Source organism: Melospiza georgiana, chromosome 19 (genome assembly GCF_028018845.1).
Source record: "Melospiza georgiana isolate bMelGeo1 chromosome 19, bMelGeo1.pri, whole genome shotgun sequence".
NCBI classification, from domain to species: Eukaryota; Metazoa; Chordata; class Aves; order Passeriformes; family Passerellidae; genus Melospiza; species Melospiza georgiana.
The window spans coordinates 7,753,915-7,775,636 of NC_080448.1; the positions used below are offsets into that span (position 1 = coordinate 7,753,915).

Genomic DNA, 21,722 nt, shown 5'->3' on the forward strand with positions numbered 1-21,722 from the left:
ATCAAACCTTTTAGTTCAAAATTTTCTATATTTTTCAAATTCAGGATACTAGAGACACTTTCATTTATTTTTTTCCCTTAACATGCAAGAAAAGACTACCCTCAGGGTTCCTTTCATAACCCAAAACCTCAACATTTCATCATGCCTATTGTGAACATCACTAATATTAATATGATCAGAAATATTTTAATGTGTTTGAATTAATATTTAAATAATTATTGAGTAAAATTATATTTATTACATGTTTAGGGACTTTTCCCCAGGAACTAAAACAATGGTCTGTGATTTTTGTGTTGTCCATAGCCTGCATTAAGAATCTGTGCTTGAATGAAAATATTTTTGTAATGAAGTTTAATGTGATGATGACTACTGGATTGCTTTTCATTCTGTTTTTTTTCATAAATGGGATATTTTCAACATTCCCTGTGCCTTGCTGTGGCACCTTTGTGGTGACTCTGCTGCATTTGGGAACACTGGTTTGCAAGGAGTGAAAATTCAACCTATGTTACCAATTACTCCATTTTTTCCAGGTGTGATGCAAGACTTGCCTTAAATTCTCCTTTAGCTTAATAAAATCAGAACAGGAATTCCACATGGAACAAAGCAGTGAATTTATTAAGAGTTCACCCACCATCCTCACACTTTGGCACATATCTTCCAATAAATGAACAAAAAAGCACACAGCTAAAATCCTATTTTCTGACTATAGAATAGAAGGCACTTAACCCTCCCTGTTCCACCATTGCTGGGAATTCCAGAAGTACCAGGAGCTGGAGGTGGTGGCAGAACCAATTTCAGCTTTGTTGAGTTTCCTTCCAACAGCCTCCTGACACGTCTCCAACACAACCAACTCTTTTACAGCTGAAGCTTTCATCATTATCAGCTGAATGGGGGCAGAGAAAGGATTTACACCATCTGTGTATTACTCAGATGGACACATCCCAAATTTCCCAGGCAAATTCCCTCCTTTTCCTCATACACCTTATGATCCTCCAATGCTGTCCCCAAACTATTATTCAGTGCCTTGACAATGGCACCAGATTCTCCTCATGGCTCTCACTTTTCCCTATTTCTCCATTTTTTTTCTCCCACGCTCAGCCTTTTTTTGGTGCTTTTCATTCCCTCACGCCTGAGAGAGAGGTTTGATCAGCTCGTAATCCATGCACTTGGTGAGGCAATCACGTGCCACATTTATGATGTGCTGCTTCTTGGGGTGATCCTCCTGCTTCCCCACGTAGGTCAGGATCTCCAGGAGCTCCGACTCCACCAGCTTCTTGGCCAGCTCTTTGTCAGAGCTGATCAAGTTGAAGGCAATGACCAGTCCTCGGTGCTGGACCTCCATGTTGTCATGCAAGCAGAGCCTCTGCAGGATTTCAAGCCACTGGGTGGTCTGCAAGGGAAGGAGAGATCATTAGTACTGATTTGAAGAATATCTCAACCAAGAACATGACTCTGGCTTCCTTCAGTGGAAGGAAGAGCAGTACTCATGTCACTTATGGTATTTTTAACTAAGGAAGCCTGACTCCAAACATTTTAACCCAATTTTTCTTACACCTAAGTCAGAATCTTCCACAGCACTGGGACTGTGATGGTGTTCGCAGGGGTCTTAGGATGAGGGAAGAGACGAGGACCTGACTCCATGTTTCAGAAGGCTTGATTTATTATTTTATGATATATATTATATTAAAACTATACTAAAAGAACAGAAGAAAGGATTTCATCAGAAGGCTAGCTAAGAATAGAAAAAGAAGGAATGAATAACAAAGGCTTGTGGCTTGGACAGAGAGTCTCAGCCAGCTGACTGTGATTGGCCATTAATTAGAAACAACCACATGAGACCAATCACAGATGCACCTGTTGCATTCCACAGCAGCAGATAACCATTGTTTACATTTGTTCCTGAGGCCTCCCAGCTTCTCAGGAGAAAAAATCCTTAGGAAACAGTTTTTCATAAAATGTGTCTGCGACACTGGGACAACATGGAATATGTTTCATATTCAATTTGCTGCATAATCGCTGTGAAAAGAATTTGATCAGAGTCTTGACACAGCTGAGATGGCCAGGATACTCCCCCACCCCAACCTTATTGAGTTTCTCGTTGGCTTGATTAATCATTTTATCTTAATGAGCTCCAGAGTTCAATCATGTGCGCAACAAGTTAGGGTTCAGGAGTTCTCAACAACAGCTCTTCAGACCCTCAGCCATGCAGGCTCTGGGTTCTCAGGGCCTACAGATCTGTGCAGGGAAGGGACATCCTTTGGGATCTCTAAAGCTCAGCAGGCTATCAATCAAGCTCTTCTCATTTCCATGGGGAACAAAGTTTGGGTTTCAGGTTATTTATCAAAGCATGCACACCCAGGCCCCAGCTTCTCTAGGTTCCTCAGTATTGAACTAGTAAACTGCATCTTCCTTTGGAGAGATTTCTTCAAATCTGAGCCAGGACCCTTGCAGGGTACATCCCACACACTGCCCACAACCAGAGCTGTGTCCTCACCACTTGAGTCATCTTCGAGCAGAGTTTCTTTTGTGCTGCTGTCAGCATGGCCAGGGCTCCTGCTGCTGCAACCTGAACCTTCTCATCATCCTCACCACACAGCAACACCACCAACTTCAGCCGGTCGTTGCCATCGGCCACAAACCGCTCCTGAACCTAAAAACCCCAGAGATACCCAGAGGCAGCACAGTTAGGGACAGCTCCTCACAGGGCAGGGGCATGCAGTCAGCTTGGACATCATGCCCAGGGGGGATTTTACCTCCTTGTTGACCACCAAGTTGCACATGCACTCAGTGGCTGCCTGTCGGAGTTGGTCGTGGTTCTCAAACATGTAGTTTTCAATATCTGGCAGGGCCTTCTCTTTGATTATCTTCAACCTGTGGCAAAGAGCAGTAAAAACCACACATTATAGGTCAAGCGGCAACCAACTTATCAAATATTAACTGCAGGGAAGGCCTTGAAGCAAATCAGTGTCTGGAGCGCATGATGTGGTTCATTCCCTGTCTAATGCAGATGAAATTCATGTCTTTGCTGTTTCTAGAGGAAAATAAGTCACTCTCCTTTTCCTATTTCATCAGTCTTTTAGCTCTGAGACCGTTGTAGCTCTGCCAAAGTTAGCTCAAATTGACCAGTCTTCATAGTCCAACAAGTAACTCACATTCACTCCTGGGGAAAGAGGAAGGTTAAAAAGCAGTAAAGCTCACCTGAGTTTATCACTTCTTCCTGAAAAGTTTGTGAGACCTAACAGAGCCTCGTAGTTCTGGAGTCCATCTCTCTCTGTGTTCAGCAGGCTGACAAGGGGCCTCACCACCTCATACACCTGGAAGAGAAGGCTTGCATTAACAATTTTCATTTGCTAAAGGAAGTTTCAATTATTTTGTTTTTATTATTATTATTATTATTATTAAGCTTACTCTCTCCCCCGGGAATGCAATGTCTGGATTGGAGATAGCAGCAATTTTTGCCAGAGCATGAGAAGCCTTTATCTTGCCAACATCTGTGCCTTCCACAGCCAGAGGTATCAGGGCCTGGAGACACAGGAAAAAGCATTCAGTGTTCTAAGAAGATTTACAAGACTGCCTTAACTGAGTAAACCAAATTAAAAATATCCCATAGTCCTCTGTGATGCCTTGCTTTTGTTCTCAATTAGGTACCACAAGCTCACTCCAAGAACATCACTTCTTTGGAGCCTTGCAGAGATGGGACTGCAGTGTCAGTATGGCCCTTGGGGGGACAACTTGTGCTCTTCTGTCACTGTCTCTCACTGGAGACATACCCCAGGCTCCCAGCAGGCATTAACAGCACATCAGGAACTGTGAACATGAAAGCAATCACCTTCCCACCACCTTGAGCAACAATGGTCCCGCGGTCCTTGGGGTCTTCACACAAGGCAAGGAACACCCTGCAGGGGCACAGAACACTCAGTGAGACAGCCATGGGGACAGCAGCAGCCAACAGCCCTCATGGAATGGGGCTGAGGTGTTGCAGGAGTGCCAGAGCCACCAGGAAAATTCCAGGTGCTTAACCCCATGCAGACAGCACTCTATGAGGAAACAAAAAATGGCAGATTAAGAAGTTTTCAGGTCCGTAAAATGAACTCTATTCCAGCCAGAACCAATACAGAGAACTCAAAATTTTTATGACACCTCTGAACAAAAACTTTGGTTTTAAATCTTTCCTCCCCCACAGGCAGAATGCCCCAGCCCAGGTGTCCATCCCCATGACACAGGGGCTGCCAAGCACTCCCAGCTCCCAGCACTGCAGTGAAGGCACCTGGCAATGAGCTCCTTGCTCTGGTCAGTCAAAATGGCACTGTCAGCCTTCACCATGCAGGCCAAGGCAGAGACAACCCCAGCCTTCAGCAGCCTCTTCACCCGCTTCACCACAAAATCCTTCTTGTCCTGAGGAGGAAACATTGGGAAAGGATTAGCCCTTGGCAGCTGCCATTCTGCCACCCAACAGCCTGCTTGGACAGCAAACAACTTCAGTCTGGAGGCAGGAGACCCGAAGTCTGTGACAATGGATACACCAAATAAGTCTTTCTGAACAGCATCTCCAGCTGGACATAACCCACCTTTGGATGCTCCTCAGGCACGTGCTGCTTGGAGAATTTTGCCAGCTGCACCAGCTCTGGGACCAGCTCCTTGGTATCGTAGCTGTTGGTACAGTTCACCAGTGCAGAAGCCACAGAATACAAGATTGTTTTGTCACTTGCCTGCATAGGAAAATAAAGTTTGTGTGAGGGTGAGGAGGGCACAGCAGGGAAACAGTTCCTTTTGGACTGCCAGGATGGTTTTCACTTGTGGAAATGTTCTTATCCCCAGTTTCATAGCCCATGAAAGTTTTCATGGTCAAACAAGGTGTTGGACATCATCAGGTGCTGTCAACACCTTGGTGCCTTTGGTTTTCTTGCATTTGCTGACAGTGAAGGTAGGAGCAACACCCCTCAGCCCAGGGAAAAGAGCAGGATGGTGGCAGCCCTGAGATGTCTCTGGGGCACAGGCAGAACCGAAGTTCTGCTGAACCAGAGGTGAGGGGCTGGGGTCACAGCTCCTTCTGACTGGGGCACAGTGTAGGGCTGGAGAGCTGGGAGAACTTGGTGCCACCAGAGGAATGAAGGAACAAGGAAAGGAGATGGACCTTGGCTAATTCAAACATAGCTTTCAGGGCTGGCTCATCTTCAACAAAGTCATCTTTGACATCTGCATCGAGGGTGAGGTAGGAGAGCCCTTCCACAGCCCATTTCCTGGTGCGGGCATCGATGCTGGTGTTGCACAACCACCTGCAAGAGAGAAAAACACTCACATTTCTATCTTGGGAGCCAGAACTAACTCATCTGTAAAAAGTGGGCAGAAAAACAGATATTGAGACTGATTCAGGCCCAAATATGTCCTCAGGTTCTGCTGCAGCTCCTCAGACTGGGGATGCTTCCCCTTGAGACATGACCTTCCTCCCCATGGCTCAACTTGTGGGATCTAAATGCTGCAGGGAATGACAGACCAGGACAGCTACTCAGCACTGCTTTGCCTTTTCCATCCCATGAAAAACGAGATGCCTGCAGGAATGACCACCCATTCAGTCACGTCCTGACTTGATCCCACCTCCTTGCTTACTCTACCTGGCAAATTCACCTTCAGAAGGGCCTTGTGCATATTCAAAGTAAGCATTAATCAGGCTGTGCCACTCTGGCAAAGAGGGAGGCACCAGGTCTGGTGTGTCCCATGGGCAGTGAGGGAGGGAGAAGGCTCCTCTGGGTATCGAGGCAGAAGGAGCACATGGCTGCTTCAGGCACAGAAAAGCCCAGTGGCTCTGGGGGCACTGTCAGCTGGCAGGCAGCACATGAAATGAAGGCAATGTGTGGGCAGGATCTCGTGGAGGAGGAACACATTGTGCTTTGCAAAGATTGGAATAACTGAAGGAAGAAGTGAAGTCACTCACTTTCGGCACTGCTTGGCTAACTTCTCCGTGGAGCCCTCAGCAAACTGCCGCAGGCCATAGTCCGTGCCTCCTGCTGAGCCCAGCTTGCAGAGACCCTGAGGAGGACAAAAGGGATGTACCAGTGAGAAAGGCTCATTAATCTTCTTGTGTTGCTGCCCCAAAACAGCCTAAGCCCATCTCTCATCCCCACAACCTCCCTCCTCTCCCAAGTCTGGGATTAAGCTGCCGAGTGTGGCAGGCAATAGAGGCAGGGCTGCGTCCTCACCACCAGAGCTCGGATTTTGATCTTCTCATTTTTGGTCTTCTTGTAGATCTCCTTCAGGAGTGTCACCCCATTGGTGATGATGAAGGTGGCTCTGCTCAGCTTGGTGGAAGCGTGGATGAGAGCTTCCACAGCCACCAGCTGGTCAATCTCCCTCTCGGAGCCACACAGGGCAACCATCATCTCCATCACTCCCTTCATGCCAAGCAGCTTGTTGCCCAAGTCAAAGGGGCCTTGCAGAACACCAGACACAATCTGGACAGCGTGGAGTGTCTTATCCATGTCTTGTGGGTCAATTTTGCTCCTGCATGGGATAGAGTATTGTACAGTAGCGGGGAGGGGATCTTCTCCCTCAGCCGTGCTGCTGAATCATGTTGGATATTTGGGTGTGCAAATTCCTGCAAAGCCGTGATGCAGCAGGATCCCAAGCAATTCATAATCTCCCCAAACCCCAATTTTGAACACAAGCAGACTTCAAGTGCCTGATCTCACCCTCAGGAAGCCCTGCTCCTGCCCTCTGGGCCGACTCACTTGATGTACTCCTCGCAGATGAGCCGGTAGTTGTCCCGCTCCGGGTCGCAGCGCAGGTCATCGTAGAGCTTATTTAGGAGGACAGAGGCAGTCAGCTGGGTGTTCTCTGTCAGTGGCAGGCAGTCAGGCATCTCAGGAATCTGGCCCACCACTTTCAGTATCTTTTTTAAGCCTGGAAACGATAGAGTGATATGGTTGTCAGAGGGGAGAGGGTCTGTGCAAAATTCAAGATACCATTTGTTACTTTCTTGCTGTGGAATAGCCAGTTGGGATGGTTTTCAATTATTTTTCAGCCTAATCACATAAGTCTTAAGCAAAAAAGACACTAAGATATTTACTGGGGAGGAGCTTCTGCTGGTGAGATTACAGGTTTGCAGCATCAGGCTTTTTTCCAGTTCTCAGAGTGAGATAAGCAGAACTGCATTAGGCCCCTGGCTGGATCTGTTATTTTTGTCAGGAGACATTAAACCTACTGACCTCCAAGGCTGGAGGCTCTGACTGAGGAAAACCCAGCCACTTTCAAGTGATTCTGCATGACTTAACTCACCTTTTGCTGAATTATTATTAAATAACTTCCATCAAAATGGTAACACATGCATGCATTGGAATTACTATAGAAACACACAGCACACATTTTCCTCATCCTCATCCAGCTTTACAATTGATCAATTTATGGGCCCACCAAGCTCAGCAGGTGCTTATCTGATCCTGTCTAAAGCAGACAATTTATCCAAACCAAATCCTCCTAACATTAGCAATTACATTGGAGAAACTAACCAGAGATATTAGGTAGTCCTTCAGAAACTCAAAAATTCTTGTTCTCATACACAGTTGATTTTCTCTTAGTACTGTTCCCTGCTAATAAGTCTAACTTTGCTCCAGGCTTGCATGCACCAAAAAAAGCCAGAGAGGCTTTATTTTATAGGAAGTTCTCTGGGTATTAAGGCAAGAACACACAGCTCCACATCTCCCAGATCAGAACAGGATGGAGGGCAAGGACTCACCATTGTCGATGACAAAGATGCTCCTGCTGTTGTCATGGTCTTTCAGGTCCTTCCTTGGTATGTTCTTGTTGAGGAGGTTGAGGGCTCGGTCTCGCCCTTGCCCAGACACTTTCTTACTGACCAGCATATCCAGCAAACGCATCGTGATCATCCTCAAATCCTTCTTGGTGTCTACAATGAAGCAAAACAGTAGCAGCCAGTTACAAGAAGTTACCTCTGCAAGCAGGTGAGCTCAGTCAAAACCCCTCAAAGCCATTGTGTGGCTGGAACAGAAGTATTTAAGCTGTGCATGAGGATAAGAGCTGTGTGCAGATTGTCCTCCTGTACAGCTGAAGGGTAAAGTCCCCACTTCAGCAAGGAATAAGGTGAAACTCCAGGAGCAGAGCCCTCCCTGCTGGGCCCAGAGGGAATGAAGAGCAGGTGATGTGTTTACCTAGCACTAGAGCCTCCTCCTTGCCGTGGTGCTCCTCCTTCCCCTGGCCCATCAGGCAGTCGGTGATGGTCTGCAGGAGATTGCAGACAGCCAGGGAGATTTCTTCATTGTCCACTGACATCCACATGCAGATGCTGTCGATGCCCAGGTAATGGAGAATGGCAGTGGCCTGGCCCCAGGAAGGAGAGAGCAGGACAGTGTTAGCAAAGGCCTTTCCTCCCTGTGTCCTCTAGGCTCAGCTAGGACAAAGAAATCATTTTCCTCAGTGAATCCTGACTCACTACAAGTCAGAGTTTTAATTTTCTCCCACTGTTCACAAACAACACAAACTATTTCAATTTCCCCCACCCCAGTTGAAGGCCCAAGCACCCTGTCCTTACCCGAGCCTTATGTCCTGTGCACATTCCTGAAAGTGTCCTCACAGCTGCCAGGATCAGCTCAGGGTTTTTGGTTTCTATCAGCTGCAGCAGCAAGTTGACCCCATTATTCTGGAAAATCCTCTCAGCACCTGCTTCCTCCCGCCCCAGGACTATGAGGTTGTTTGCAGCCTAGGTGGGAGGCAGAAGAACCAGGGGTCAGTGGCACAGCCCAGCCTCCAGAACATCTCTGGGAGATCCTGGTGGGAACCATGTCCTGACAGATGCAGCAGATCAGCTCAGCTCAGACCCCTCCAGGCAGCTGATCCAGGTGCATTTAGGGACCAGCTCTGCTCTGCCCAAGAAGAGTGGGGTCACTGCTTGGAAGGAACATCTGGAGGGTGGCAGGACCTCAGCAGAAGTCCAGGCTGACCCTACTTATGGTATTTTGGGAGGCTGGGCCACTTTCTGTCACCACAGGGGTGATCTTCCCTCTCTCTGAGCGCAGTTCACCTTCATCCTCCATCCAGGGGAGGTGGGGAAGAGAACACAGGGCTCTGCTCCCTGGAGCAGCCTCTGACATCAAACAGCCATTTTGCCAAGTCCAGAGCAGTTCTCACCTTTTCTCTCTTCTCTTTGTCGCTGTTCTCATCCAGCAGGATCTCAAACATCTTCTGCACCCTCGAGTCTGTGGAGAACTGAATGCGCAGCTGTGCCAAGAGAGAGAGCACAGAGCATCAGGAGGAGAAAATCGAGGAGCAGCTTTCCTTTTTCACTTCAAGAATGTTCCCTCCCCTCAAACCACAGGCAAAGATTTAATGCTTAATTTAATGCACGATTTAATGCACAATTTAAGCTGAATAACAGGAGATAGAATTTTTCAGCAATCAGCATCCATTACCAATCTCATGGGCACAGGCAGTGCCAGCCCTAAACCTTGATTTCTGAGACTTCACAGGAGGTAGTGGTGCAAGGATTTCTTCACAGCACCCCTGTAAAGGTAACTCTAGCAATGTGGCAACTGCCAGACCCAGCCCAAAGCTGGTCCAGACCCTTGCCAAGACCTTTCCAAGACACTCAGAACCAGGCCAGCCTCAGGAGGGTGCTGCCACACTTTTTAAATTTAACCATTCGACCCAACCCTCAGATTTACACACCTCAAGTATGAACTTCCAGTCAATGGAGCCTATTTATCCCCCTATACTGCCACAAATTTCCAGTGTGACCAACAATCCATTGATGCAACCCAGAGCAAGGATTTCCCACCCCTGGTCTGTGAATCCAGCACTGCTCCCCTGGCATTTACCTTCTCCTGGATGTTGGCCCCCAGTCTCCTCAGGGTCTCCTGGAAGTTTTTGTTGCGTGGTTCGAGGGTTGCACATTTCTGAGCATCTTTGAATGCTTGGTCTAACTTGCCCAGTTTCTCCAGGGCCTGGCTGCGCCGGTACAAGGCTTTGATATCCGAGGCATTGATGTCAATAGCTGGGAAAGGGACCCAAAACACCAGGCATCAGAGCTTGCTGCTTGCAAGTGGCCTGTGCAAACTGTGATTTGCTTTGTTGTTAGCATCAAGCAGTGCTTGATTAACGCTGATTGGACCAGCACATCAAATTAGAACATCACTTGAACTTCCAGGAATTCCCTTGTGGCCTCAGCACTTGGGTGTTAGTGGACATCAAGGAATAAGGCCACAGATGTGAGAGCAGGCTGAGCAAGTGTGTCCAGCTCTCCTCATAACAGCCCCCTCCTTACCTCTAGATGCATCCGAGGCTGCCTTGGCATATTCCTCCTGTTAAACCAGAAAGGAGGGATTTGTTAGCCATGGAATAGCAGGGCATGCCCCCAGTGCTGATGGACATTGGGATCTCTCTGCTCCCATTTCCCAGGGGGACGCCCCAGTGAAGCTCCAGCACAAGAACATTTCATTTCACAACAACTGGAAACCCCCTTTATTCAATAAATGGACAAACCACCCAGTCCAGAGCCAGTGAGTGCCCTTGGCTGCCCTCCTGCTCCTCTCCCCTTGAGCACTGCCCATGTGAGGGGAGCTGCTCTCACCTTTTTGAGGAAACAGGCTGCCCTGTTCCTGTACAGCACCGCCTGCAGCGCCTTGTCCTTGTTGAGCTTTATGGCTTGAGTGTAGCTTTGAAGGGCTTTCTCGTAGTCACTGGCCTGAAAATATTTATTCCCCTCCTCTTTCAGCTGAATGGGATCCTCCATCTGGAGAGCTTGAAGGAAAAACATCAGTTTGTGGCCCATTTTCAACTGCCTGGGTCGGCTGCCTACTCCCCCAAGCTGAGTTCCACCATGAGACTGACATGTAATTAACACACATTAATAAAAGCAGCTTACCAGGACGAAGAGTTTTGAAAATGATGATGTAAATTGCTCTTCAAGGCTGTGACTTCTCAGAAGCTTTTCCCACCAATGTTGATCCTTAGGAGTAAAAAAAAAAAAAAAAGAAAAAAAAAAAGAAAAAGAAAACGACAACTAAAAAGAAAGAAATCTGCCAGCACTACGGAGAATCCGTGTGGCTCAGGAAAGAGCTCACTTCCCACTCCAAGTTTGGGCAGGACCTGGCAGCTCCTGCTGCCTGTCAGTGTCACCTGTCACCACAGCCTGTCCCCTCCTTGTCCCCTCGTGCTTTATACGCCTGGGGAGGGCTGGGAGCCAGGCCCAGCTCGGGGGGCACCTGGCTGCAGGCAGACAGCACCCCTCCGCAGCAAGGGAGAATCCTCCCCTACCTGGCAGGGCAAATCCCAGCTCCCCTCTGCCTGCAGGGCTGCAGAGGGTGTGGGGAGCAGCAAGGGGGAGGTTCATGCCAAAAAAGCCCACGGCTGGGATGGCTGACCCCTGTCACAGTGCTCAGACCCTTTTCCCTTTCTATTTAGGGAAGCATGAGACAGCTGAGCCTCAGGGACAAGTGGCCCCAGGCCAGCAGCTGCAGCAGCGCCCAGCACCTTCCAGAACTCCCTGGGATAAGAAGCTGACTGACACCCAGCGCTGCCTCCTCCTCCTGGCAGGGCCTTTGGGAGCCCATCCCACTGAAATCCCACCGAAATCCCACCCCAGTCTGGAGCTGCCACCCACCCCACACGTGGCCATTCAGCAACACGCTGACAGGGGCTAACTGGAACATACTGGAATTGCTGTGGTGAGTGGCTCAATTTGAGTGGCACCAGGAGACAGAGCAGCACTGAGCTCCAAGAGAACTGAGCCTTTCAACCCAGCAGTCACAATCAGGAATTCTGCTTTTTGATTTATCTCCCCCCAAACACAGGCCTTGCCTTCCCCAGTGTAGCTACCAGCATCCCAGCTAGAAAGCAAAGAGGAGAACTGGGGGAAATGACTGAGGAGAGCATGAGCTAAGCAAAACACTGCCAGGAGCAAAAATATCATTGTCTTTAATTGTGTGATCTGTGTTGTGGCTTGTGGCTCTTACACAGCAAGAATGAGCACAGAACTTCCCTGTCCAGGGCTCCTGTTTTATTCACCCACCACCAGCAGCACTGCCTGGTCCTCTGGGCAAGAGATGATTCCAAATTAATAAATCCCTTCACAGCAAATCAACACCACAGCTGCAAGCTGCTCCATCAAGAGCAGCTCCCAATCTGTACCTGTGGGGGAATAATTCCAAGGTAAAAGGACAACAGCTGTGGAAAGTGCAACGTGCCATCCCTGCCTTGGGCAGGCTCAGTGCAGCGGCTTTTCCAGCATTCGTTTGGATTAACACACCAGAAACTCTTTCCAACACGGCTTTAGGTGCTGGGCAAGGCTCAGCTGGCTGGAGTATCCATACTCATGGGCTTCTCACGTCAGCCAGAGTACAGGGTTACAAGCGGCACTGTCACAAGCGGCAGCACTGCAGGTAAACTGAGTCACAAAATCAAAGAGTGTTTGTTGGGCGCTGCTGCTGAGAGCTGAGAGTGGGGCAGGCTCAGCAGCGAGTGCCGAGAGCCCTCTTCAGGCCTCGGCTGGAAGGCAAAACATAATAATAACAACAAAAATAACTTTCCCAGGAGAAATTCAAGCCTCCAAGGCAGCCAGGGTGGGACACACGGCTCCCAACACCTATAGGCTCCCAACTTTTCGTGCGCTTTCATTTCCCAGTGGGCAGCACTGGCTGATGAGCCAGGACAAAGCCAGTCCTGGGAGTGTCACAGATCCGGCATGGTTTGGGTGGGAAGGGAGCTCAGCGCTCTGCTGATCCCGGCGAGCGGCTGGGGAAGGGAACCGGAGCGGGATGGGACAGCCGGGATGGGGATGGAGAACCGGAATGGGACGGGACAGCCGGGATGGGGATGGGGCAGCCGGGACGGGAAGGGAACCGGGGCGGGATGGCGAAGGGAAATCTCAGCGGGTTGGAACAGCCGGACGGGGATGTGACAGCCGCACCGGGGATGGGGCAGCCGGGACGGAGAAGGGGAACGGAGCGGGATGGGACAGCCGGAACGGGGATGGGAAGCCCCAGCGGGACGGGACAGCCGTGCCGGGGAAGAGCAGCGGCCCGGGCCCTTCCGCCGGCGGCAGGAAGCAGGAAGGGAGCGGGCAGGGCTGCGGGGAGCCCGGGCGGTGGGTGACCATTGTGCGGCTCTGATGGACGTGGCTCGGGATGCAGGGTCCCCTTGCCCCCGGAGGGAGTCCCCCCGCTCTGTGCTCCCCCATCCCCAGCGCAGAGATGTCTCCGTGCAGGATTTTGGGCTGTTTGTCCCCAAAGAATTAATTACCCACCCATCCCAAACACAGCTTGGGTGGCTTCTCCCCGGCTTGGGGGGCAGGCGCCATCCGTGGCTCAGTGCTGGACCTGGCAGTGCAGGGCTGAGGGTTGGAACTGATGCTCTTGGATGTCTTTTCCAGCCTTAATGATGCTATGAATTCCACTCTCCATCTCCTCCGCAGGTCTCTGCTCTTCTCCCTCCCTCCCCGCGGAGATGGTGGTGCTGCGGGCTGGGCTCTGCCCTGGCCTCACTGAGGACATGATCCAGCTTCTCAGGGACAATGGCATCAGGACGGGTAACAGGGTGGCATCGGGGGCTCGCCTTGGGGAACATCATCCCCTGTGAATTTGGTAGAACTGTGTCATCCCATATCCTGGGTAGGGTGGTGGTGGAATATCCTTCTGTGTCCTCCTTGCTGGATTTCTTCTGGGTCCTTCTGAGTGGATACTGTGAGTAAAGGCTTCTCCAAAGGAGCAAGAGAGTGTAAGGATGTGGTAAGAGATCCCTGCAGAGGCTTATTGAAAATTGATAAATTCTGGCATTTTTATGGTATTTCAGGAAGGCTTGTACAGTTTTCCCTCTGAAAAACGCCCAGCTTCCTGGAATGCTGCACCCTGGGCACCTCCTGCCCTTAGAGGGAAGGAAAAGGCGCTGGGCAGCTCTTGAGCAAAACAGGGAAAATTTTTACCAGCTTTTCTCCCTACTCTGTTTTGCAAGAAACAATTTGTTCTGTGATGAGTGATGGGGAAACTCAGAGGACAAACTCCTCCACTCACAGCGTTGACAGAGGATCAGCTTTTTGGGATCAGCTGCCTTGTCCCTGCACAATCCCACAGCTCCCCAGAGGGCACAGCCACTTTGCTTGTTGGTGCAGGTTTTGTCTAAGCTGGTTGTCTTCTGGTGTTTGCAGTCTGACCATGTTTGCCTTCCAACCTCTCGTCCTTTGTATTATTTGCAGTGGTGGACTTTGTGTCGTCAGACCTGGAGGATGTTGCCCAAAAGTGTTCCCTGTCTTACAAGGTAGAAGGTTCTACTCCTAACTCCTGGTGCATTAACCAGGGAGCTCAGAGCTGTTTGGACAAGGATGGGCTTGGTCCTGGGAAGGTTTTGGGGCCTTTCTGCAGCAGCTGGGCTGTTGATCACATTTCCAGACGTGCCTCTGCCCCCAGGCGCTGGTCGCAGTCAGACGTGTGCTCCTGGCCCAGTTCTCTGCCTTCCCTGGCAACGGAGCTGACCTCTACGAGGAGCTCAAGAGCTCCACTGCCATCCTGCCCACTGGCAGCCCAAGGTGGGCACCTCACCAGCTCTGCCTGGGGCTGGCTTTGCTGCACAAGGCTGTGGTTGCCAGCACAAGCTGTGAATTTCATTCTCCAAACCGTCCCCATGTGCTTGTGTGCATTTGGGAAGGGGACTTTAAGCACAAATATCTGAGGACTGCTGCCTGCTGGTGCCCCTGCCATTCTGGGTGAAGGGGTGTTGGTAATCCCTCCTTGTGTCTATCCCACAGCCTGGACCAGCTGTTGGACTCGGGGTTGTACACAGGGGAAGTGATGGAGCTCATGGGAGCACCAGGCACTGGGAAGACACAGGTGAGTGGGTGGAGGACAGGGGAGAGGACATGGGGTGAAGATGTCCCACAGAGGGACATGTGAGGGCTGGCTGACACCCTGTCCCTGTGCCCCAGGTGTGCCTGGGCATTGCAGCCAGTGTGTCCCTGGGGCTCAAGCAGCACCTTCTGTTTCTTGACTCCACGGGAGGTTTCACTGCCTCCCGTCTCTACCAGATGCTCCAAGCCCAGACAGAGGATGAGGAAGAGCAGGCAAGTTCCCTGGATCTGGTCCCTCTGCTTGCTCTGAAACTCATTTTATTCATTTGCCTACCAGAAACCCCAGAGATGGTTTGTCTTTCTCTGCCTTTGTCCTCATGGGCTTTCTTGAGTCCCCACGTTTCCTTCCGTGGTCTGGTGGGTGCCATGCTCATGACAGACTCTGCTCTTTGTTTTTGTTTTTTTTTTTTTTTGGAGAAGGGAGGGACTTGCAGGACTTGCAGGACTTTGCTCCCTGAGCTCAATCCATGTTGCTTTTCCATCAGTGCAATGGAGGCAGTGGTGTTAATGGGGTGGAGGCAAATGTGGAACAATAAGGGTCTGTGGCATGGTGTGAGTGCAGAGAGCTGGGAAAGGAGGAATAGGACAAATCCTGGGGCAGGAGGAATAGTATAAATCCTGGGGCAGGAGGAATAGGATAAATCCTGGGGCAGGAGGAATGGGATAAATCCTGGGGCAGGAGGAACAGGACAAATCCTGGGGCAGGAGGAATAGGACAAATCCTGGCAAACTGAGGCTGTTTTTGTGCTGCAGCTGGAGGCTCTGCAGCGGGTGCAGGTACAACGTGTGTTCAACATCTACGAGGTGCTGAGAGCCTTGCAGGAGCTGAGGGACCACCTCTCCCAGCAGGTAGGAGCGAGCCTTGGGGCCCCTCTCCCCTCCCCAGAGCTGCAGGGAGAGCAGCAGGGCTTGTGTGCCTGACAGGAGACTCCAGACTGCCTCATCCTGGGGTTGTTGGATCCTCTGTGCAGCTCACAGCCTCCAGGACTGTGCTGGATTTGTGACTCCACCTTGCACCTGGTGCCTCCTTGCAGGTGCTGAGCTCCGTGGGACCTCTCAAGGTGGTGGTGCTGGACTCGGTGTCGGCTGTGATTTACCCTCTGCTGGGTGGCAGGCAGTCAGAGGGTGAACTGGGGCACTGGGTGGGCTGTGCTTGGAATGGGGCTGGGGCAGGGCAGATCTGGATGTGACTGCTCCCAGTTTTTCCCTTGGGATTGGATAAAAGGGGAGTGTTAGCAGTGTTAGCAGCAAACGCTCCAGCTGCCTGTGAACACTCATGGCAGTGGTCTGAAACCCACTCAGGGGAGGCACTGGACTCTCTGCCCATAAATGAAAACTTCTCTTACAGTGTCAGAAATACATCATGGCACAGTTTGCAGAGCTCCTCTGAGGCTCTTTCTCCCAGAAAGGACCATAAATGCCAAGGAGCCCTCTCAAACACCTCCCAGAGGGTCTTGCACAGCTGGGTGGCAGCCAGTGCTGTCACAGGAGGTCCCCTCAACAGCTGTGGGCTGTAGGAAAATGCAGCTGTGAGCTGGGGAGATGGGTCCTGTGCCTGCTAAATCAACCTGGCCTGCTTTGTCTGGAGCTCCTGGTGCTTTTGTAAGATTTTTGACCTTCTTCTAAGATAGGAAAGGATGGGGAATGGTCCAGTGAAGGTGTCCATGAACACAAGTGCTGGCCTTGAATCCAGTGCTGATGCAAATCCAGATGTCAGCTGCTTGAGGGTGCCCTTTGGGGGCTGATCCCTGACAGCCAGATGCTTTGTCCTGCTCCAGGTCTGGCCCTCATGATGCAGCTCTCCAGGGAGCTGAAGACCCTGGCCAGGGAGTTCAGCCTTGCTGTTGTGGTGAGTGTTGCTGTGCTTTGTCCTTCCTGTGCTGGTGTGTGGAGAGGAGCCATGGGGAGGCTCTGGAGCCTGTGGGAGAGGAAACCAAAGACCTGAACCTCCCAGTGCCCTGCTGCCTGACACCCCTGCTGCCTGCAGATCTCTTGTTCCAAGCATGAGGCAGGACCTGGGCTGACCTGCTGCCTCCTGCTCTTGCTGTCCTCAGCCATTCCCTGGGTTGAGCCAGGCAGAGTTAAGTCCAGGCAGGTTGAAAGGCTGGTTGTGTTTATTTTTGATACAGCACCATTCATTTAAGGGGCTGGCCAGCTTCCTGGGTAACCTCTTGGTCACCTTGCAGGAGCTGCAGGGCATTGCATCATCCCACAGGAGCTGCCAAGGGCCCTGCTCTAGCCTTGCCCAGCTCTTGGCCAATGCACCAGACAGGTGGTGGGACCACAGTTGATGTGTCTGAGCAGGGAAGGCCACACCAGAAGATGGTGGGTGGTCAGCTGAGCCTGGCACTCTTTCTTCTTGTCATGGTGATAGCCTTGGTACCTTCCTTGAGAGAGATATGAGGCTTTCCTTATCCTCAGGAAGCCTTCACTGGCTCACTAAACAGCACAAAAATGTCTTTCCTACATGTTTGTGCTGCAGGTGACCAACCAGGTGACAAGGGACAGCAGCAGTGGCGCACTGAAGCCAGCCCTTGGCCGCTCCTGGAGTTTCGTGCCCAGCACCCGGGTGCTGCTGGAGAGCAGAGAGGGGCCCTGGGAGAGATCCAGCACACAGCGGGCAGCTTCCCTGGCAAAGTCACCCCGGCAGGTGAGGCTGCATCCATCCATGAATCCATCCATGAATCCATGAATCCATCCATGAATCCATCCATGAATCCATTCATGAATCCATAAATCCATGAATCCATTCATGAATCCATAAATCCATGAATCCATCCATGAATCCATAAATCCATGAATCCATCCATCCATCTACCCATCCATCCATGAATCCATCCATGAATCCATCCATCCATCTACCCATCCATCCATGAATCCATCCATGAATCCATCCATTCATCTATCCATCCATCCATGAATCCATAAATCCATCCATGAATCCATCCATCCATCCATGAATCAATCCATCCATGCCTCCATCCATGCCTCCATCCATGCCTCCATCCATCCATCCATCCATCCATCCATCCATCCATCCATCCATCCATCCATCCATCCATCCATCCATCCATCCATGAGTCCCAACACACCTTGGCCCTGATTGGCCAAAGAGTGAAAACAATTCCCAGCAGAATCCAATGGAACAATCACCTGTGGGTAAACAATCTCCAAACACATTCCACATGAGCACAACATAGGAGAAGCAAATGAGATAAGAATTGTTTTCCTTTTCTCTGAGGCTTCTCAGCTTCCCAGGAGAAAAACCCTGGGCGAAGGGATTTTTTCAGAGAATGTGGATGGCACATGGCACCACTTCCAATCCAGGTCTCTGTGTTGCTGATGTTGGTTTCCCTCTCCTGCTGGTGTGTGGGCAGTGAGGGTCCTGTGGACATGGCTCTGACACCTTCAGAGGTGACTTCAGCTTGAGGCCTGCCTGTGCACAGGCAGCACGAAACAGGGGTCTCCTTGAGCCAGGTCTTATGAGCTCTTGGAGATCTGTATCACACCTGAGACAGCTCAGCCACCTCAGATGGCATAAAATCAGGAGGATGGCTTCTGTGACTGTGCTGGAAACAGAAAAGTTTTATTAAAAGGCAAAATAACAAAGCTCTTTACAGAGAAAAACCGAGCCAGGGGCAAGAGGTTCTTGCTCCTGGTAAAACACCTCACAAAAATTCCTTTTGTTCTCTTCTTTTTCTAGTAAATTGTTTAGGTGGGATTTTTTGGCTCTTGTCCAATTGGCTATCCTTAAGTTTGAGGTGAAGTCCCCAAGATCCTATGAGGTGCCTTTTTACCTAATTGAGAACAGAAACTTCTGGGCTTTTTCCCTTTTTAAGGAGACAAAGGATAATTTGGTCACTCCATCAACAGAGGGCACATTCCTACCTCAGCACTGCCTGAGCCTCCTGGCTCTGAGCCTGCTCTGCTGCTTGATCCAAACTGATTTGGGTTTGGTGGTGTGCTAGGCAGTGAGATGCATCCTGGGTGTGCTGAATGCTGGTGTGTCTGGGGATGTCTCAGGGCAGACATCCTAAATTTTCTTTGCTAAATTGCATTGTCTGTTTGCATCTCTGCATTCAGCAGACCCAGTTAAAACAGGGGCACCAGCAGCTGGCAATCCTCAGGGGGGGTTAACTGGGACTTTTGGCTCTGAGGCAGGAGATGGAGTGATGTGGAGTGCAGCAGTGTGAGGATGAGCTTTGCTCTGCTCCTCCTTGCAGCCAACAGGGATCCAGGTGGAGCTGGACATTGGGAATGAGGACGTGTTGGACCCGAGCCTGGTGACACCCACAGAGGGGCTCTGATGGGCTGGAACAGCAAATGCCACAAGGTTCAAGAGAGCTGCACCAAAGCAGGCAAGCACTGAAGGTTTTACAAGCTGGCTGAGAGTCCTGCAGCCCTGGGAAGGACCAACAAGAAAAATCTCTTGTTCTTCTGCCCTGTGGAAAAATGAAATGTGGGGTTCCTGGAGACCTGGACGGTCAGGGCAGGTCCTGTGCTCTGCTGCAGGCTTGTCTTCACCCCCAGAGTGCTCAGGTGGTGTTGGGGATCTGCTTGTCCCTGCCCAACCCCACAACTCCCTGTCCTGGTTTAATTCCCCCCTGGCTCCCTGCCCTCAGGAGTTCTGATCATCCTTGGGCCCACAGTGGCCTTGGTTCAGAAATAAAAGGCAAAAAAAAAAAGCTGTTGCACATTGCTGTGGTTGTTGAGAGCTGGAATTCAGTTAATGACAGCTGCTCTGAGCTTAATTAAAATGTTGAGCAGGCCTGGGCTGCTGATGAGCAGGGACTTAATGAGATGCTTGATCTTCCCTTCTCCCCAGAGGAGCCCTGTGGGGACCTGCTGGTGTTTGTGGGGCACAGCTGGGCTGTGCAAAGGCTTGCTGATAACTGATGGAGGCTCTGATCTGGCTCAGCTCAGGCAGATGGGTCCTGGCTGGCACCAGCTGGATGCTCAAGGACCTACTCAATTGCATGTGGTGATGTTTAAAATAATCTTGCCCTGCTCCAGTGCTTCCCAGCTGCTCTTGCGTGCTCTTGGCAACCTTTCCTGAGGAGAGGGGAGGCCTGGATGTGGAGTTTCCTCTTGATCTCAGATGTCTCAGATGCCCTCAGTTTAACAGGCTCCTTGGCAGGTGAGCTGAGCCATGGTTTGCACTTCGAGGCAGCTGATGGAGAATTTGGGGGCTGGGGTTTAATTAGGGCATGCTCATTAAACTAATCACACAGCAGCACAGCTGCTGGAGCCCTCTAAGGCTGTGCTTGGCACATTAAATACATATTTCTTACTGAAAACTTTTTAAATTGTGTATTTATTTGCATTTCTGGGCTCTCCAGGCTCAGGAGGGGAGGTTTGGCTGTAGGGATTGCAGCCTGGTGGTTGGAGTGAGGAGGAAGAGGATGATTTTCCTGTCTGCTGGAGACTGTGCTGACGTGGCTGGAATTTAAAAGCAGAAATTTACCTTATTAGCTAATTTCTTGTGAGTTAATTCCTTGCCAGCTCCTGTTTTGGAGCTGTGGATGAAGAGGTGGTGCGCACACATTTTAATTCCTAATTTATCTCTCTGCCTCAGGTTCTGCAGGGGAAGCAGAGCTCTTGTGGGGCAGGGAAGGGCCAAATAGAAACCTCTGGGGTTATATTTGAACCAAGAGGGCTTTCCAGATGTTTCCTTCCCAACAGGGACAGTGCCACTGTGGCAGGACAGGTGATGGGGTGAGCTCTGGGCTCCCTCAGAGCTGCCCACCCCAGCTTCCATTGCCATAATCCTGATTTTCTCTCCTTGGCATCCAGCTAATTGCAGCTGTGGGAGTTTTTTTTCCCTTTTGGGAAATATTTGGGGCCTGGCTGGGTTTTGTGTGGGAGCTTTTCTGCTCCCAGGTGTGCTCTGAGGTCACAGGGGTGTGCTGAATTTCTGTCACTGCTCTGCTGGCTGTTTCACAGTGTTTTCTGTTTCACAGCAGGAGAATTCTGAGAATCTCTTTCCCCATCTGGAAAAACCTGACTTCCTGCTCAGGCTGATTTGCCCTAAATTTGCATAGTAAAATGAGGCTTGAAGGAGTTTCTGACCAAAATATCCTCGTTCAGCCTTTCCCCTCCATGCTCAGACAGGCCCTCCTGCAGCTCTGTAATGCAGAGCTCAGGATGTTCTTTTTCCCTGCCTCTTCCCAATGCCCAAAACAGCTGGAACACCTCTGGAAAGGCTTGGAGCAGGGCAGGGAATCTCATCCCAGGGCAGGCAGGGCACCTCTCACTCTGAGCAGCAGGGATGCCTTTTGGAACTAAGGGCTTATTTATCCTTATGTACATATTTTTATACATATAAAAAAATATATATTTGTACATAAAATACACACATAAAAACATATATATATATATTTGTCTATAAAATACACATATAAATGTGGTTTTACATGGATTGTGTGCATGTGTGTGTGTGTATGTATGGGCTGTGTGTCCATGTCTCTGTGAGTCTGTATCTCTGTAAGAGGACAGGAGTCTCAAGCTGTGCCAAGGGAGGTTCAGGTTGGACATTAGGAGGAAGAAAAGGTGATTATGAGATGTTTTCCATGCCGATTGATTCTGTGATCTCTCAGTGTATTCTCCCTTCCCGTGTGCACCCAAGGGACTCCCCCAGTGCACAGGAACCCCGCAGTGTCCCTTCTTTCTTCCTTCTTCTTTTTCTTTTTTTCTTTTTCTTTTTTCTTCTTCTTCTTCTACTTCTTGTACTCCTTTCTCCTTCTTTCTTTTCTTCCTTCTCCTTTCTCCTTTCTTTTCTTCCTTCTCCTTTCTCCTTTCTCCTTCTTTCTTTTCTTCCTTCTCCTTTCTCCTTCTTCTTTATTTTCTCCCTTCTCCTTTTTCTCCTTTATTTTCTCCCTTC

General features: G+C 50.2%; 2 protein-coding genes across 2 annotated transcripts; one reads left to right on the forward strand and one right to left on the reverse strand.

The window, feature by feature from the left end:
- Positions 1 to 594: 594 nt before the first annotated feature.
- On the reverse strand, positions 595 to 10,738 carry UNC45B (unc-45 myosin chaperone B). The gene is made up of 19 exons (XM_058037629.1): positions 10,577 to 10,738; positions 10,271 to 10,307; positions 9,825 to 10,000; positions 9,139 to 9,228; positions 8,543 to 8,710; positions 8,163 to 8,331; positions 7,730 to 7,900; positions 6,726 to 6,897; positions 6,198 to 6,498; positions 5,933 to 6,027; positions 5,135 to 5,276; positions 4,569 to 4,709; positions 4,268 to 4,395; positions 3,830 to 3,896; positions 3,409 to 3,522; positions 3,199 to 3,314; positions 2,754 to 2,871; positions 2,495 to 2,650; positions 595 to 1,390 (listed from the first exon to the last, which is right to left on the reverse strand). The coding sequence occupies exons 1-19, from the start codon at positions 10,736 to 10,738 to the stop codon at positions 1,124 to 1,126; spliced, it is 2,790 nt and encodes a 929-aa protein (XP_057893612.1). The 3' UTR covers positions 595 to 1,123.
- A 2,328-nt stretch (positions 10,739 to 13,066) lies between these two features.
- Positions 13,067 to 20,019, forward strand: RAD51D (RAD51 paralog D). Its single transcript, XM_058037477.1, has 11 exons — positions 13,067 to 13,090; positions 13,418 to 13,531; positions 14,195 to 14,256; positions 14,406 to 14,524; positions 14,744 to 14,825; positions 14,921 to 15,055; positions 15,596 to 15,691; positions 15,877 to 15,967; positions 16,621 to 16,691; positions 17,325 to 17,492; positions 19,066 to 20,019. The coding sequence occupies exons 2-11, from the start codon at positions 13,450 to 13,452 to the stop codon at positions 19,147 to 19,149; spliced, it is 990 nt and encodes a 329-aa protein (XP_057893460.1). The 5' UTR covers positions 13,067 to 13,090; positions 13,418 to 13,449; the 3' UTR covers positions 19,150 to 20,019.
- The last annotated feature ends 1,703 nt before the right edge of the window (positions 20,020 to 21,722 follow it).